General features: G+C 50.6%; 8 protein-coding genes across 8 annotated transcripts; 4 read left to right on the forward strand and 4 right to left on the reverse strand.

The window, feature by feature from the left end:
- Positions 1 to 377: 377 nt before the first annotated feature.
- N7477_007620 (YjgH family protein) lies at positions 378 to 806 on the reverse strand (the record flags this gene model as incomplete). Its single annotated transcript, XM_056969283.1, has 1 exon — positions 378 to 806. One exon carries the CDS (start codon positions 804 to 806, stop codon positions 378 to 380), a length of 429 nt encoding a protein of 142 aa, XP_056819315.1.
- An 855-nt stretch (positions 807 to 1661) lies between these two features.
- Positions 1662 to 3109, reverse strand: N7477_007621 (UPF0075 family protein; the record flags this gene model as incomplete). The annotated part of the gene is made up of 2 exons (XM_056969284.1): positions 1662 to 2840; positions 2909 to 3109. The coding sequence occupies 2 exons, from the start codon at positions 3107 to 3109 to the stop codon at positions 1662 to 1664; spliced, it is 1380 nt and encodes a 459-aa protein (XP_056819316.1).
- Positions 3110 to 3746: 637 nt separating this feature from the next.
- Positions 3747 to 5204, forward strand: N7477_007622 (damage-control phosphatase ARMT1 family protein; the record flags this gene model as incomplete). Its single annotated transcript, XM_056969285.1, has 3 exons — positions 3747 to 3985; positions 4037 to 4153; positions 4208 to 5204. 3 exons carry the CDS (start codon positions 3747 to 3749, stop codon positions 5202 to 5204), a joined length of 1353 nt encoding a protein of 450 aa, XP_056819317.1.
- A 98-nt stretch (positions 5205 to 5302) lies between these two features.
- N7477_007623 (uncharacterized protein) lies at positions 5303 to 6860 on the reverse strand (the record flags this gene model as incomplete). Its single annotated transcript, XM_056969286.1, has 6 exons — positions 5303 to 5402; positions 5456 to 5568; positions 5634 to 5713; positions 5764 to 6237; positions 6303 to 6798; positions 6849 to 6860. 6 exons carry the CDS (start codon positions 6858 to 6860, stop codon positions 5303 to 5305), a joined length of 1275 nt encoding a protein of 424 aa, XP_056819318.1.
- Positions 6861 to 7927: 1067 nt separating this feature from the next.
- N7477_007624 (putative MFS monosaccharide transporter) lies at positions 7928 to 9709 on the forward strand (the record flags this gene model as incomplete). The annotated part of the gene is made up of 4 exons (XM_056969287.1): positions 7928 to 8068; positions 8143 to 9092; positions 9145 to 9400; positions 9455 to 9709. 4 exons carry the CDS (start codon positions 7928 to 7930, stop codon positions 9707 to 9709), a joined length of 1602 nt encoding a protein of 533 aa, XP_056819319.1.
- Positions 9710 to 10188: 479 nt separating this feature from the next.
- N7477_007625 (DUF1479 domain-containing protein) lies at positions 10189 to 11686 on the reverse strand (the record flags this gene model as incomplete). Its single annotated transcript, XM_056969288.1, has 3 exons — positions 10189 to 11355; positions 11419 to 11578; positions 11604 to 11686. The coding sequence occupies 3 exons, from the start codon at positions 11684 to 11686 to the stop codon at positions 10189 to 10191; spliced, it is 1410 nt and encodes a 469-aa protein (XP_056819320.1).
- A 1512-nt stretch (positions 11687 to 13198) lies between these two features.
- Positions 13199 to 14267, forward strand: N7477_007626 (uncharacterized protein; the record flags this gene model as incomplete). Its single annotated transcript, XM_056969289.1, has 3 exons — positions 13199 to 13250; positions 13307 to 13548; positions 13611 to 14267. 3 exons carry the CDS (start codon positions 13199 to 13201, stop codon positions 14265 to 14267), a joined length of 951 nt encoding a protein of 316 aa, XP_056819321.1.
- Positions 14268 to 14560: 293 nt separating this feature from the next.
- On the forward strand, positions 14561 to 16299 carry N7477_007627 (uncharacterized protein; the record flags this gene model as incomplete). Its single annotated transcript, XM_056969290.1, has 5 exons — positions 14561 to 14616; positions 14677 to 14759; positions 14815 to 15169; positions 15225 to 15453; positions 15508 to 16299. The coding sequence occupies 5 exons, from the start codon at positions 14561 to 14563 to the stop codon at positions 16297 to 16299; spliced, it is 1515 nt and encodes a 504-aa protein (XP_056819322.1).
- Between the last annotated feature and the right edge of the window lie 1155 nt (positions 16300 to 17454).

Here is a 17454-nt window from a genome sequence, read left to right on the forward strand (position 1 = left end):
GATTGACCTCGTCGGGATAGATGGCCGCTGCGGGCGACACGCACGCAGCTATGAAAAGCGCCGCTTGGAGCCGCATTGTGCTATGTGATGAGCATTGACTGAAGAGGTGTCGGGAGCTTGGATCGTGGATCTTGGGGACGTCGGGTCCGCGGGCGGTGATGGTGATCTCCCCGGACCCTCGCACTTTTGACACGTTCGTTCTCTAAACTTTCACCTTCCACACTTCATTTGGTCACCTCTTCACATCAATATTTTCCTACACTGAATCACGCTGCCATGCGTTTCAGGCTGAATTGACATCATACAGGTAGTAGACATATACTTGAAGATAAATAGAGGCCACTTGACGAGTTGAATGTCTCGACATTTGATCAATTCTATTCTGCGACTGCATCTACCTCAATCTCAACCAGCATATCATCGTCAACAAATCCATTGGCGACCACAATCATTGTCGCAGCCGCACCGATCTGGTCTCCATTCTCTTTGCCCAAAACATCCCTGAACCCTTCCCCCACCGCATCGCAGTCTTCTTTCCTGCTCACAAACATCTTACATCGCACGATGCTCTCGGCACCTTGCCCACCAACTGCTTGAATAGCTTGGATGATCTCTCCCAGGATCACATGTGTCTGTTGCCGAGCATCTCCAGGGAATCGAACTCGCGGGGCGTCCGGGGGAGAGTTCGGGTCTGCTGCAGTCGAGCCAGCCACGTAGATGAGTTGGCCACGACGCACTGCCCGATAGTATCCGAATCGAGCCTCCCACGGCGAAGAAGTGCTGAAGAATTGCTTCGTGGTGGTCATTTTTCTAATGAATTCTTAGCTGTTTTCTCATTGCCGCTGGTGACTCAGTCGGTCTACCTGAAACAGTCACCGGGTATGTAGGATCAATTGAGGAAGAGAGTCCGCTGCTGTGCTTGTAGAGATACAAGTTGATACAAATCTTAGGTTGCAGCTGCTCGCTATATATCCTCGTGTTGGCCCCGCTATGTACCTGGGTAGCTTTGTGGCTTGGTGTTCCGCAATGAGTCAGATACACGGTGACTCGCCATTCTGTTGAACAAGCAGCAATTCGAATGTAGCTTGATCCAAGTATCGAATCTATTCAAATATGAGGAGTGTATAATGATCCCTATTCACGCCACACATGGCCCGTTGGGATTCGGGAAGCTCGGTATGCTCCAAGTATCCAGCTGCGGGGACACGCTGATAAGAATGTTTCAAAGGCCTCAATCGGTTTGGAAACAAACAACAGACCCCATCTAAGACTACCATTATGCACCATAGACAGCTTGGGTAGCTAGAGAGGCGTGTGACTTCTGAGGAGATACAAGAGTCCGCAGTCCTGTATCATCTCAATGAGAAGGAGTTACAATATAATGCCGTTTTGCTCTTCCGGTGACATGGCCGGTCTGATCAGCCGCCTCCGCTCGACTTCATCAATCTTGGCTCGGATACTTACTTCTCGGCAGTGCCAAGGGTTAAGCGATTCTAATCTTCTCCTCCTCAGACTGAAAAATCCAGTGGCAATTAGGATATTCAGCCAGAAGAGAATATTTCAGAGTCGAGAACAATGCTACATGAAAATCAATGCATTCTTTGAAGCCTTGCGTGCAAGTCATTAATCATACAATCCAGTAGTCGTACTTTCACATCCTTCTAGGGCTTCCATTCGGTGTACGGCCGATCGACAACCATCTCCTTCACCGTTGGCAACTGAACCTGACCCTTTCCGAACTCCACTGCCATCGCCATAAGCTCTCTCCAACGTAGACCCGGCGCAATCTTACCCGAGATGGTGTTAGGAGTCAATGTGTCACTATTAATGGGGACAAGAGCAGCCCGGCCGAGAATAGCCTCGAGAGCCTGTTGAGCGAACGAGACTGCCTCCTTGGCATCGGAAGGAATACCCGTCTCGTCAAGACTGACAATCTTTGAGTTTGGAAGCTGCGCCCTGAGATACTTGATGATGTTGGGGTTGCGGGCACCACCACCGCACATATACACACCGGCGATCTTTTCAACATCAATGTTGAACCGGGGGAAGAAGGTGCGGTACTGCTTGACAATGTTCTGGGCGGTGATACGTGTGATGGTCGCGATGATGTCGTACTTGCTCATGCCCAGAGCCAAACACTCATCGATGATCTCCTGAGCACCATTGTCGCCGAAGGTTTCACGACCCGTTGTCTTGGGAGGCAGGTGGTTGCAGTACTTATTGTTGTCTAGGAACTTGTCGACTACTGCCTGGTTGACGGTCCCCTGAGCACCCCATTCGCCGTCGCGATCATATTCCATCTCGCCGTTGGTGAAGTAGCGCATTGCGGCATCGATGAACATGTTTTCCGGGCCACAGTCCCAGTCGACCATGGCGTCGACGCCACCTTCACTGTCAGGTGGAATGACACAGAGGTTAGCAATACCGCCGATATTCTGGCAGATGCGCCATTCAGTGGGGTGGCGCAGGAGGAGACCGTCGATCAAAGCGACGAGGGGAGCACCTTGGCGGCCGACCGCCTGTTCAGCCATGCGGAAGTCCGTGACTGTCGTGATCTTGGTCATGCCACTCATGACAGTTCCCTCGCCGAGACAGAAGGCGGACCGGGTCTCGCCAGTTTCGGGCATGGATAGAAGCCAAATCGTTTGTCCGTGCGAGCCAATGAGGTCGATGCTATCGATCGGTACATTGTGCTTCTCACAAAAGAGCTTGACTGTCTCACCAAACATGTTCCCGAGCTGGACATTTAGTTGGGACATGAGGGATGGAGTAGTTCTTGTTTCGCGAAGCATAGCGAGGACGGGCTTCTTGATATTCTGCGGGACGGGAAACTCGTCGTACTGATATGAGGGCAATTTGTCAGTCCCGCTGAAGTTGAAGGAAACAGAGTACTAGAAAAGCATGGTACCTTGAGGAGCTCCATGTGCAAAGGGGCTTCTGGAGAAACCTGACGATAACGAACAAGGGCGCAGTCAATGCCGTCCATGGCCGTACCGCTGTTCATTCCCATCACTGTAATGTCGAGGGTGCCATCGGCAACACAACGGCGACTCGTGCCCTGGCCATGGGCAGAGCCGTTGGGCTCGGGAAATTCAATGGAAGTGACCATTATTGTGATGTGCGTATACAGAACTCAGATACAATGACTTTGATTCTCGTAGGAATCCACAGGAGCGAAATAGCGCTTCATATATACCTTCTGAAATCAGAACCCACTTCGTACTAGGCACACAACAACACCCCGCCATTCCTCATACTCCGAGGCTAGATGCACGAACTCATGCCGGTATGCGAGACTCGGGGATGAACTTCACGGGCGACATAACTGATTTGAGCTCGAGAAACAATCCAAAATTGCCTGATTAGGTATCTTCGAGACGAGGTTCCCGGACCGGCGAATCTCCGGACTTGCGAAAACGTGGAGAGCCATTTTAGCCGTCGGTCTCGGGCCGTTTATGCGACGACCCCATATGCCTTCATCCCTTCGTCCCGTGTTATTTGTCAAGAAGATGGGGCCGATGGTCTCCGGATTTGCATGGATGGGTGTCATGAATCGTAGTTGGCCAGTGGATCCCGAGCTCTGGTCAGAGCAATCCTCTCTTTTCATATTGACCCGGTGAGAATAGCCCTTACTAGTTTCTTTGATTAGGCATATTTAAAGTCTTCCCTTGATCTGCTGTCCCGGGCTCCTCTAACCTCGAAACCTTGACCCCGTCCAGTCGCACATATAACAAACACACCTTGTCATGCCTTCCGCTACCATGAAGGTTCAAGAAATTCGTTCGGTTTGGACCTCAGACGAGGGTTCAATGGCTCAACAGACGGCCAAGACCCGCTGGGCCAAGATCATTCAGGGTACTGTGGACGACATTGGGAAGACAGCCACCAAAGAGAATATTGATGCCCGAGAAAGAGCGGAGAGCATTGCCATCCAGATCGCCCTCAAGCAAATCAAGAAAGAAATTGAAATGAACCACGCCCTCACGTACGTAACTCATTTAAAATCAGCGAAGAGCAGACACTCATGACGCTTCAGGCCCCTGCAAGATGACGGCAAGCCAGATATCCAAGAGTGGAACGACCAGTTGGCTGTGATCGGCGAGAGCAGTTGGGTCAACTGCCCTTGGCTTTTTGGAGAGTGCTACATGTATCGGTACGACTGACCCTGCAAACATTGGATCGAAGGATTGTACTGAAGAGTTGACAGACGTATTCAGAGGATTTTAACCTCCTCAAAATACTGGCAGAACTATGATGTTTTCAAGCGCCAGAAAGACTCTACCTTCGTCAAGTCCAGATCCGCCGTGGAGGAGCTCGCCAGCCGTTATATGCAGACTGTCGCCGAAACTGGGCTTGTTCAAAACGAGAGCAAGGAAGAGGCCAAGAAGTTGCTGTTTATCGAGATGACGGAGGTTGCTTTGTGGGGAAACGCCACAGACCTGTCACTCCTCGCTAATTTGAGTCTGGAGGACTTACAAAAACTTCAGGGCCGCGATGCCATCCAGAAGAGCCAGCGGAACATCGTCGATAACGACACGGACGACGTGTGGTCGTATCTTCAATGCACTACCGGTCAACCTGATCGCCAGATTGACATTATCCTCGACAATGCGGGCTTTGAGCTCTTTACTGATGTGCTCTATGCCGCTTACCTGCTCGACACCGGCATCGCTACTACTGTCAGACTACATACCAAACAATCCCCGTGGTTCGTCAGCGATGTCATTCCCTCTGATATCGAGTCAATGTTCAAGCATCTTGAGTCCTCCGATTGCTTTCCAGATCGCCAGTATCTCGACAAACTCACCCCGAGACTCCGCAAGTTATTTAACTCAGCCGCGATCATGACGACGAGCGACCCTTTCTGGACGACGCCGTTCTCATTTCATGAGATGCCCTCCAAGGCAGCTGCTCTCTTTGGGGAGCTCCAGAAAAGCTACCTAGTCATCTTCAAGGGTGACCTCAACTACCGCAAACTGACCAGGGATGGACTGTGGCCTCACACCACCACGTTTGAGGAGGCTCTGGGTCCACTTGGAAAGCAAAGCGGCATCAAAATTTTGGCCCTTCGTACAAACAAGTCTGACGTTTGTGTCGGTGTCCCGACCCAGAGAGAGGTTGATGCGTTGAATGAGGAGGCGCCGGGTGGTGCTTGGATCCAAAACGGAAAGTATGCCGTTGTATCGTTCAATGAGGGCAAATAATTTTCTTCCGTCGCGCGAACGAAATCCTTGTATCTCTTAGGTCCCTGGATAAAAAATTGTGGACTGATTACGCTATCGACCATTCTTCCTTTAGAGAATCAACTATCCAGGTCGTCGGCCACGCATGCTTCGTTTCCATATCTCGCAATAATTTGATCAATGCCTCTCTTTCTGATGAATCCGTCATCAAGGGACCCCCTTGTCAATGTCAGTAACGTAATCCTACGTGAACAACGCTGGAAATGCCTCACATATAAAGGTGGAATGACAGAGCGTGATCAGCGATGGCACTGTCGGAGGAGAACTGTTGCATGCACCACAGATCGCACGAGCGTGTTTCATGACCCGGATCTAAAGGCGTCAACTAGAGCATTCCTTAATACAGTAAGATTCAGAGCTCACATCGGATTCACGAGCTGTGCCATGTACCCCTCTGACGGCGAATTTAGGCGTTGGCTTGTAGATGGCCAAGAGCATACAGGCAAGATGGTAGTATCCAAATGCCATAACTGTAACAGACATTAGACTGAGCAAAAAATAAGACATCTTGTACACATACTATGCCAGTCAGCCGTAAACCATATCTCTGGAAAGGGGTTCCCACTGCCAGGAACGGCTTCGCTTTGCCAGATTGGGTCAAATGTACTTGGTCGAGTACTCAACCAACTCTCGACGGTGTCGGATAGCTCCTGCCACCGACACATTCGGGTAGAAGGCTCCGGGTAGCTTGACCCAAAGCAAAAGTGTACCACTGTGACACAAATCCAAGTCATCGTGTTGGCCCACGCTGTTTCAGAATCCAGATTGCTCAGAGAGTCACCTCCGCCCGGAGGGGGAATGAGAACCAAGTCCGAATCCACATTGGGAGCTTGCTGATGTACACATGCATTGTACAGGCACTGACGCAGGTACACCCAAAAAGCCGCGTGCCGCAACCTCGGGGCCGAAGGGTCCATTTCTCGTCCTTGCGATGCCCGGAGCAGAGCCGAGCAGCCGGCTAAGTGACGCTCCTGATCGCTGCCAGTAACCATAACTGTTTCGGTCCCGAGAGGATCAGCCTGGACATCTCGTGATGGCTTGAGACTTTCTCGGACTTACCGTTAAGCTGTTCAAACACGCGCAGTATTACAATGGTACACAGCAGATTGTCATCGTCGGCAACCGTTTCCGAGCTCAAGAAGGGTATCAATAGTTCTACGCAGCGCTCATGCGCTTCCTCTGCCATTTCGGCATCTCCAACGTGCCGGGCCGCGTAAGAAAGCACCGCATGAAGTAGGAGCGGCGATTGCTTGACCAGGATGGGAATCTTCCGAGTGAACTGACGGGAGGCATCGGTACAGTCAAGCCAAGGCCCGAGCTGCGTTGCGAAGTGGTGTACAAGGTAAGCTTCTTTGTAAGTCAGTGGAGTCCCTGCATGTATCGCTTCCGCGTGCGAAGCCGGCGACCATGGACTTAAAGAGTCCGAATGGAGCAACTGAGAGATCTGAATTCCAGCCACGCTGAAGTAAGGAGACGGGGTGGTGTTGTTGACTGAAGATGCCACCAGAGGCACTGAAACTGAGTCACCAGTGTATTCTGGCTGGATATCAAATTCCTGAGTGTCATTTAAAGTTGTCAAGGAGGTATTGTTATGTTGGTGAATACGACCTTCGGCATAGTTTGAATTGGTGGTGTAGTCAAGATTTGTTGCATGAGCACTCTCTACGTCCGCAATTCTGTGTTCGGGAAGGTGTGACATTCCATCCTTATCATAGCCAGGACCATCTTTTGTGTCTTTTCTGGCTTTGCTTATTTCATAAGGCTTGATTCTGAGGCGATTGGGCGGGTTTTCTCGAAGACATGGCCGGTCCTTTTTTTGGCATTGCCCGCAGATCGGCTTGACTTGATCGCCTGTTCTCAGGTTAATCTTTGCATTCAGCCTATATGGAGCTTTTCAATAGCTGACATTTGACATGCCTCTTTCGGCAAGTCAGGCTGTGATGAAACTCAGCAAATGATCGTGATGGATGATAGAGCTCGGACAATCGCGCCGTCCAGGGTCACGCGATCCGTAGTTCCGCCGGGCAAATTCCCACAAAAAAACCCCAGCGTAAGATACCCGGATCTGGACCAGCCACCGTTCCGATCAATTTCTCGATAGGCGAGGTGTAAAAGTCGTGTAATGTAGGGAAAGGTTTGCGGGGAAAGACTTACCATCCATTCTTGGAGCGAAGCTTTCCCATGTTGAGACGTGTGGGTCTACAAACATGCAGTCTGTAATGGGGATGTTGTAAAAGCGAGTTGAGTCCGTCTGGAAGAAGAAATATCGAGACGAGCTTAGAAAGTAGACGGGATCAAGTGGAGGAAAAGGTTGGTTATGACTTGCGGGGATGGGGAAAGTGGGACCAGAACTCGGGATTCGGGGTTGCGGAGGTGGAGGAGAATTTGGAAAAGGAAGATGACCCCCGAGGCTTTTGAATTTGCCGGGATTTCCATCACGGCCCATCGAGAGCCAAGAAAAGCTGGGAGTATGCTTGCCTTTCTCTCTGGCCATCATTCATCGTCCATCCTGTGCCGCGAAATAACTCATCGACTATAAACATCCCCACATGTCCCTAATACAATGATGATTACTTCGCTATCAATAATCCAGGGTTGAGTCTCCCTTGATCTCTTCACACTTCTCTCTACTTCCCAATCGCATTTTGTTCAGTGTTTCCCCCCTTGTTTCGATGTTATTCACCATGCCCCAGAAAGGTTTCTGGAGGACGGTCCCTGGGCCTAGACTACTCAGGTTAATTACTGCAGTCTCTGCCATTGCCATTTCATATGAGGGTATGAGCCAGGGTGTCATGGGCGCTGTCAATGTCGCCCCAGAATATGGAGTAAGTGTTGCAGTCCTGTGAGCCATTATCTGCCAAAACTGGAATCATGAACTAATGAAACATTCCATCTGTAGTATCGTATGGGCTTCGCCAATGAGCATGGCAAAGTCATCAAACCCTCTCTACAGGGTGGCATTGCCGCCATGTACTATTTCGGCGCTCTCCTCGGGGCCTTCTGGGCCGGTAGTTTCTCTGATGCCTATGGACGTATCAAAGGGATCTGGATGGCCTGTCTCTGGTGTCTTGCCGGAGTGATCCTTCAAACAAGTGCCATGAATCTCACCCACATGCTCTGCGCCCGAGTTGTTGCCGGCGTTGGAGTATCCTTCATTATCGTTATAGCCCCTTCGTGGACCGCAGAGCTGGCGCCAGCGAGTCATCGTGGTCAAATGATCGCGTTAACTTTCCTCGCCAACTTTGGAGGCATTGCTTTATCATCCTGGATTGGCTTTGCGACCTCTTTCACTGACTACGCCGGCGGCACCTTTCGATGGCGCTTCTGCTTTGCCTGTCAAGCGATTCCGATCTTCTTCCTTGTCATCGGCACCCTGCTCATTCCTGAATCGCCCCGATGGCTCACCAAGGCCGGACGCAACGAAGAGGCATTCGAGATTATCACTAAACTTCGTGGAGATGGCGACCGTGACCACCCAGATGTGCAGAAGGAAATTCGCGAAATCGTCGCTGTGGTACAGATGGAACACGAGATGCAAAGCTCCAGCTATATCAAGATGTTCTTGGGCATTGGTTCGGGGGATATTCACATTAGCCGTCGTATTCAGTTGGCCTTCTGGCTCCAGGTCATGATGCAGTACGGCACGGGTATTGCGGCGGTCGTCATCTACTCGGGCAACATCTACCGCACTGCTGGTTTTGATGATTTTAAATCCAACTGGTTGTCTGCCTTGTGTATGACTTGCGGTCTCTTGGGTACTGGTGTCGCTGCCCTGGTTTTGGACCGAGTGGGTCGACGCCGGACCCTCTACTGGGGCGCGGTCGCTTTGAGTATAGTTCTTTTTGCTCTGTGAGTACAACACGTCTTGCCATTGACTTTCCTCTTACTGACTTTCCTCTAGTGGTGGTTTGAACCGTGGAGCCGTGAATAACCCCGATAAAGCTGAACAGTACGGAACCGGAGCCGCTGCCATGGTCTTCATCTACGTGGTTGTGTTCAGCTCTTCGTGGTTGATGATTCCTTTCATTTATCCGACCGAGATATTTCCGACATGGCTGCGCGCTAAGGGTAATGCGTTTGGTGCTGCAGGTTGGGCGGTTGGCTATGGCGCTGGGTCGCTGCTGGTCCCTGTTATGTTTGCTGGTATACAAGAGAAAGTGAGTCCATTCCCGCCTTCCCCATATTTCAATGTCTGATTTCTGTTCTTACAGACATTTTACGTATTTGGTGCCGCTATGTTCTTCTACATTCCTATCATTTACTGTTTCTTCCCCGAGACTGCTGGCCGCACACTTGAGCAGATCGACTTTCTGTTCGCTAGCAAGAGCCCGTTTGTTTGGGAAGAGGAGAAAGAGTTTGCCAAGCGAATGACTCAATTCAATGCTGAAATACAAAAAATGGAGGTTGAGAACGGTGATTATGTGGGCGACGATAAGGGATGCGAGGAGTTTGTAGAGAAGGTCTGACCGGGGTAAAATGCCAGGTGCAAGCCAAACCGTCCGTGATTATTTTAGTGTGGTTCTGAATGTCACCGCCCCTGTTATATACAACGTGTTACGACAAATTTTGCAGTCGAGAATCTAAATGATCCCACAGTAGGTCCTTAGAGTTAGATTTCAGCTTTATTCATTCCAGTTTGCAGCGGATAGTGAACCAGCTTTCGAAGCTCGAGGAGCCAGTCAGCCCCTCTTACCCTCCGAGATTGCCATACTCATTGCGGCCTGTGAAGGGATCCGTGAGAAGAGGGGATGACCTATATCTCGACCATGTGGGCTAGCTGATCTGGTTATGATAGTAGAGCCGATATATCGGATCTGTACGATGACTGCAATTGTATATAATTCGAAAGTCTTGATCAAAGAGGATAATGCTTGGTTCTTGTATATGTACAGCGACTTTGAAAACGAGATGCAACGCCTACCAAATGACAGCATGATACATTCTTTTACACTCCAAAGCAGGCTTTGTTGGCCGAACGCACAGCATCCTTCTCACCCTCACTCATGGCGTTGGTAATCTCCCAGAGCTTGTTACCGAGACCCATAGCACGCTGTCCCTCGGGGCTCAAGGAAGACCAATCCATCGCGCCCTTGAAGCCCTTCTCGCCAGGGCCGCCAGCACCGGGGAAATCCCATGGCGGCGAGTAGGAGAGAGCAGCCTGTCGCTGCTTCAGGAGATAATCGACGTTCTTTTCGCACAGCGGTGTGGCAGGAATGTACAGCACGCTGGAGTCACCCTTGCCATGGTGCTCCTTATCAACTGAGTGCAGGGAATCACAGTGCCAGGCGACATAGTCACCAGGCTCAACCTTGGGCACCGAGACCATAGTAGTCTCCAGATCCATGTGGGGGTGGGTAACAGGGCTGAATTCCTGGCAAGCACCTCCCACGGAACCGGGGAAGGTGGAGTCCAGGTTAGGCTCGAGGGTCTTCACGTCAAAGAAAGGTCGCAGAAGGGTGTACGCCGTGCTATGAATGAGCATAGGGCACACATGGAGGGTACCCTCGCCGGGTGCAGTGTCGGACATGGAAAGCCAGCCCTGGAAGAAGCGTAGCATGGAGCAAGCGCCTGCACCATTATACATGTCCATCTTGGCATTCAGGCGGTGGCGGATATCCCACGGGTCATACTGTTCCCACTTGCCTTCCAAGATCTTGGTGTAGACACTGGAGTACTCGGGGTCTTCCCAGCGCTCAAGGGAGCCGCCGTCGACGTGCGGGCCAAGAGTGAACTTGGAATCACCAGGGTCTCTGATACGCAGGCGATCCGCATATATGAGCGGGTTAGAAGTGGAGACCTTTGAAATGGGGTCTGATGAGTGCCACAGACGCTGCAGGAAACGCTGGGTGTCGAGCATGTTGGCATGGGCGCGGGCTTCCACTTGAGACGGAGTCCAATACAGTTCATAAACGGCGGGAGAGTCTGCAGGGAATGCCTTCACATGCTCTTTGTTGGCAGCGATATAGTCACGGATGCGCTGCTTATAGTCCAAGGCCTGATCCCGAGGAATCACATTGCGAATGACCACAGTACCCCGGTGGCGGATCTCGTTCAGGTCTGCTTCGGAGATCTTTCCCGATACCACATCGGCATATTCCACTGAAGGGATAATCTACTTCATGTCAGTCATTGCTCCTTCGAAGATGAATGGCAGCATTTATCAAATATCGCTTACATCACTACCTTGAGACTTAATTTTTTCCACCTCCTCTTCCATGCTAGGCAGGAGCCGTTTCCAACTTTCCGTCAAGGCTTTTTCATTCTTTTTCCAGAACTTTAGCTTGAGCTCTCTAAAGCGCGCGGGAAGAGGCTCCGGCTTGTAGTCCGGTCTCAAACTGGGGAAGACTGAAGAGATGTCACCAGCGGCTTTCGTTGTCTGCGCGGCAGTGGAGGTTGATGCCGCACGAGCGGCTGTTCTTGAGAGAATCCTGAGACATCGACATGATTGATGATTGGACTTTCCGTTGAATGGAGACCGTTTGGGGGAATAGCCTCGACTTTTATACTTTAGTGGCCATCGCGGGATGTACAGTTCGGGGTTGTCGGGTGCCTACTCTTTGGGGTAACCTTACCGCCATCGGGCGGCAAGACTGCCCTTTTTGTCTGTCTTGATCCGACAATTATGCGCTCTGATTCGTGGGCCTGATTAGACGTGGGCCTGGTCAAATGCGTCATGAGATTTAACACATTAACACATTATATGCATTGTTGGCATTATGAAGCAGACACTAGTGGGAGACCCTTTCGGTGACCTGGGCAATTTAAGACAACCATCTCGTTCGCCTGTGTTCAATCGTCAAGACATCGCAACAAGCACTCAACGGCAATCGAGGTGCCTTGATCAGTATCGACGAAGTTGACTGCCTTAAGACCCCTTCTAGACCACAATTTCAACCTAGTCTGCTCATGATCTAAAAAGGAAGCAATGTTCAGACGACTCTTGTTATTTGTCAATCATAGTACCCTAAACAATGCTTTTGTGCAACTACAATTCTCTGTCTCTATAGTCGCAATAGACCGATGTAGCTCGTGGGAGATAAAGTAGTTCACTAGTCTGAGATGTCGCCTGGAATGTAGTTTTCAGAGCGAAGATTTTGATGGATTTTCTAGCTCATATTAGCCCCCTTAATGCTACCTGCAGATTCAAGCAGGTGGTCGTCCGTACAATGTCGGACCTCTCATTCATTGGTCAAGGTCTCCCGGGTAATACTCAGGCTTCCGCAATGCCATTGAGCCCTGAAGTTTCTTCACAGCTCTCATTGCAGATCGCGAAGAGGCGATCAGGAGCCCATTTATCAGGAGCTCTCGTATTCTTGCCCTGTGTTTTACGTAGGGAGGGAAATTACATGCAGCAGCATTATTGGCCATTTGCGTCACGGTCTTGCTACAAAGGGGCAACACCCACTGTCTATTTGGGAAATCTATCCGTCTCGATGGAGAACTCTGGAGGATGAGATCATCCAAAACCACAACTCCGGATGGAATTCGGCTATTATTATACCGACTCGGATTAAACGGCATTGCTTTTATCGTTTCCTGGTGTCACAACAAAATTGAGAAGGTATTAGAAGCTCGCTAGAAGCTCGCTAGAAGAGCATGCGAAAACGGCATAGTGGACGGAAATGGTAATATTGGCGAGGACCCTCGAGTCTCCCCCGGAACACTGCTGGACTGGCTCGGGAAGAATGGCAGGATGGGGAATCGTCTATTCCAAACCTGTCAGATGACTATGGCCAAGGACTCTAGAAATGTGCTGGCGATGAAGTCGGAGTGCGGCCGAGCTCGGGCCACTTTCCTACGCTGGGAACCGGTGCAACTCCCCCAGGGTTCCCCTCTTTTCAACATCGGCTATGGTATGCACTGCACTTGACTTCGAAGTTCTAGACGTAGATATAAATGACCGTAAACTGTCCGGTGGGGTCTTGTCAACCTTTTGACCTCTGTTTACGCACACCATGGCTCTCCAGGTCAACGGACGGACAGCTATCGTCACTGGGGCTGGATCTGGTATGCCGTATTACACCATGGTTTGGGACCCAGGCAAGAGGCTCACATTTACTTAGGAATTAATTTCGCCCTTGCGAAGCTATTAGTGGAAAGCGGGTGCAATGTTTTGATCGCAGACTTGGCCCTGCGCCCCGAGGCAAAGACGCTTGTCGACAAGCACTCGACTGGTACTGCTCGGGCGGTATTCCAAGAGACCGATGTGAGAGACTGGCTGCAACTACAACGGATGTTTGAAGTTGCAGAGAAAGAGTTTGGCGAGATCGACATCGTTTGCCCAGGTGCCGGGATTTACGAGCCGGTAAGTGTCCACACTACGGTAGTCGTTACGCGGACGACATGCTGACAGTTGCATGCAAATAGCACTGGAGTAATTTTTGGCGCCCGCCGGGATCCACGGCAAGCAAGGATGCCCCCGATGGAGGTCGATATGCGCTGGTCGACATCAACGTCACACACCCCATTCGCACCACCCAACTAGCCATTGCGCATTTCCTGCGTCACAAAGACAACGGCCGCCCGAAACATATTGTTCACATTTCGAGCATTGCGGGACAAAACGCGACATTAGCGGCCCCTATCTATGTCGCGACGAAGCACGCCATCAATGGCTTGGTCCGGTCACTGGCCAAGCTTGAGGAACTTGGCATTCGAGTCACAGCCGTGGCTCCGGGTGTCATCAAGACTCCGCTCTGGACGGAACATCCTGAGAAATTGACAATGATTAATGACAGGGTCGACGAGTGGGTGACGCCGGAAGAAGTGGCTACGGTCATGTTGGCCCTGGTGCAGCAAGACGTCGTAAGTGAGACCATTGGAGACAGGTCGGGCCGGGGTCCACAATTCCCAGTGCGCGGGGGCACGATCCTGGAGGTCTCGAAGACCGTGCGGGCAGTTGGCCAATTCAATGATCCAGGCCCTGAAGGCCGGCCCGGCAGCACTGCCACCGGCCATGCAGCCTTGGAGAAGGAGAGTTTCGAGTTGCTGGCCACCAAGGGATGGGGACTGGCCAAGCTATAATTACGCGTCACTTAATCATTCTTGGAGAACATGTTTCACAAGCCCTCGACGAGTAGTGCACTGACGTAGTTAACAAGTAGTCAAGCGTAGTCAACTCGGGTGAGCACAAAAGTGTGGAGACGGAAAAAGTCAGGTGCTTGGCCTATCGGGGCGCTCTGATAAGAGGCCACGGCTCCATCTCTTCTCCATTATTCATCCCTCTCTCTCTCTCAGGTACGCTGGTCGTCGCTATGCCCGCCTTTTGAGTCAATCTACCGCATAGACTTGGGAACTTTTACATCACCATTCACGAGATGGAGGAGACAGCGGTAGGGGTAGGCTCTGCGAGGGCTCAACCTGGACTGCGACGGTTCGTCTTCGGACCCTTTTCCCGATGCAGCCCACGTGCTAACAAGACCTGGTGCTGCAGACGAGCAGGACGAGCGAAACATGTAACGGGGTTCTCTGGAGAGGCCAGCTGGACCAGCAGTGTGATCAATCTGGTCAATACAAGTGAGTACGAATGTTGCGCGCCATGGACACCCTCTAACGCGATGTCTCTCAACAGTCATCGGCGCCGGAGTACTAGCCATGCCGCTCGCGATTTCGCACATGGGAATCGTTTTGGGAACGTGTGTGATCTTATGGTCCGGGGTCACGGCGGGATTCGGGCTCTACCTTCAATCAAGATGCGCTCAATACCTCGATCGAGGAAGCGCCTCCTTCTTCGCGCTCTCGCAATTGACATACCCCAACGCCGCCGTGGTCTTTGATGCGGCCATTGCGATCAAATGCTTCGGGGTTGGCGTGAGCTACCTCATCATCATTGGAGACCTCATGCCTGGGGTGGTCCAGGGCTTTGTGGGAGGTCATCCAGTTTATGATTTCCTGATCGATCGTCATTTCTGGGTCACTGCATTTATGTGAGTTGACACACCTGACTTTCATGATCTAGTCGCTAATCGCCATGTGTTGCAGGTTGATTGTGATACCTCTTTCGTACCTGCGCCGCTTAGACTCGCTAAAATACACCAGCATCGCGGCTCTCGTATCCATGGCTTACCTGGTCGTCTTGGTCGTATATCATTTTGTCATAGGAGATACAACTGCGGATCGTGGACCAGTTCGCGTGATCCACTGGGCTGGCCCGGTATCGACCCTCGGCAGCCTTCCGGTCATCGTCTTTGCATTCACATGCCATCAAAACGTGCGTTCTCTTTCGAGGTGTCAGTATTGTGTATCAGCTAACGTGGTTTGCTAGATGTTTTCTATTCTCAATGAAATCAAGAACAACAGCCACTTCCGGACGACAAGCGTCGTTTTTGCTAGCATCGGTAGTGCAGCCGCCACCTACATTCTGGTCGCCATCACTGGATATCTTTCATTTGGTGATCATGTGGCTGGGAACATCGTCGGCATGTACCCTCCAGGTGTCTATGCGACGATCGGCAGAGCTGCGATTGTTATGCTAGTCATTTTCTCTTATCCTCTCCAATGCCACCCCTGCCGAGCCTCAGTCGACGCCGTGTTGAAATGGCGACCTGCGGCCCAAGCCTCCGGCATTGACAACTCCCCACACCGACACCCGTTGCTTGGTCCGCGTGGCAACCGTGTGCCGGAGCCCATGAGCGATCTTCGTTTCTCGATTATCACTACAACCATCCTAATCCTGAGCTATTTGGTAGCCATGACTGTTTCTTCTCTTGAAGCAGTGCTTGCATACGTGGGTAGTACGGGCAGTACCAGCATAAGCTTCATCTTGCCAGGGTTATTCTACTACAAGATCTCGGCCCCTGACTCTGCTGCCCACCGTGGTTTGATGAAGGAAGACGATGAGGCTGCGGAAGTTTTCACTGATGAAGAAGACGAAGACGGAGATGAAGGCGACGGTTCCCTTGCTCGATCATTGACCGAGAGCGGCATTTTGCTCCGCGGAGGTCGTCACTGGCGCAAGGGGTTGCTCCGCCCTTTGAGTTTGGCCCTGGCCATCTATGGCATTGTAGTCATGGTCGTCTGTCTGACCACCAACACCTTCTTCGTCACTTCGCACTGATCGATGGGTCCGCTTCCAAATACCCGGATTTTTAATTAAAGTTGTCCAGATATATCTTCTCACACGCTTGACGGTACACCGGGAAAGTGGTTTTGTGTGTTCTTTTACCAATTCCTAGATATTCGTTTCTGCATAGGGGGATCTTTTTCACTATTCATTTGCATAGCTTCTGCAGTCTTTGACCTTTGTTCGTGATTGATGTTGGGCGTTTGGAGTGCCGAAATTTCTCTTCTTGTCACTTTGTCTACTTTGTGGGCTTATTGCCTCTTGGCCATACTTTACAGCAATGCCTACATCCGTCGATGAAAACGGTACTCCTTGACGCCAGTCTGGCGTGCAAATGTAAACCTTCTTTCACCAAAACCTCATTAGATCCACGAGCAGTCCGTTGTTTCTGCGCATCGAATCCCAGGTCGTGCTCTTGATCATCAGTTCATTCTACATTGAAAGATCTTCTTGATCTCGTCCTTTATATCATATTATTATATTATTCATAAATTTTTTCTCTTACTTAACAAGGTACTATCTTAGATTAGCTTTTAAAGAAGTATCTAGAATTAAGTACTATTTCCATAGATGAAAGTCTTGTAAAACTAGGTAGTCAATTCGATCTTATAGTTAACTTGAAGCTCTTCTCTAATTGAACATCTCCAGAACTAAATCTTTACTTGATGTCTATCAACCCAAACCCCGACTCCCTTTTATACGGCAGCCACGGCCAGTATCAGAAACCTCAGTCTCCGAGGTATAATAAGAAGGCGACGCCTCAAAGAAGTCTTCACGTATTGTGGAAACGATCCCCGAAAGCTCTTTTTCGCCACTGGAACAAGAACTAACCGCACCCTCCTTTTCTCGACATCAGCCATCAGGAATATTGTTTTCAAACAGCGCACGAGTGCAAAAACTAGTTCCAATCTCTGTGCTTCAACAGCATAGCGTAGGGCTATGTTGAGCGCTTGTGTGATTTCACCTTAAATGAGTGCATCATGATTCAATCGGCGGGCCTTCATGAGCGGCCAGGAAGGGCTGCAATTACTCCTCTCCTGAAGGATCATACTACAACAGCTGAACAAGTATAAGAGTGAATTATGTATCTTGCAATTGTTGCTAGCATAACAGCAAAGACAGTCAAAATCTTAAAGAAAGAATACTGGA

Source organism: Penicillium maclennaniae, assembly GCF_028827695.1.
Source record: "Penicillium maclennaniae strain IBT 15551 chromosome Unknown utg000007l:1.0-4884863.0:1.0-4888362.0, whole genome shotgun sequence".
Classification (NCBI taxonomy): domain Eukaryota; kingdom Fungi; phylum Ascomycota; class Eurotiomycetes; order Eurotiales; family Aspergillaceae; genus Penicillium; species Penicillium maclennaniae.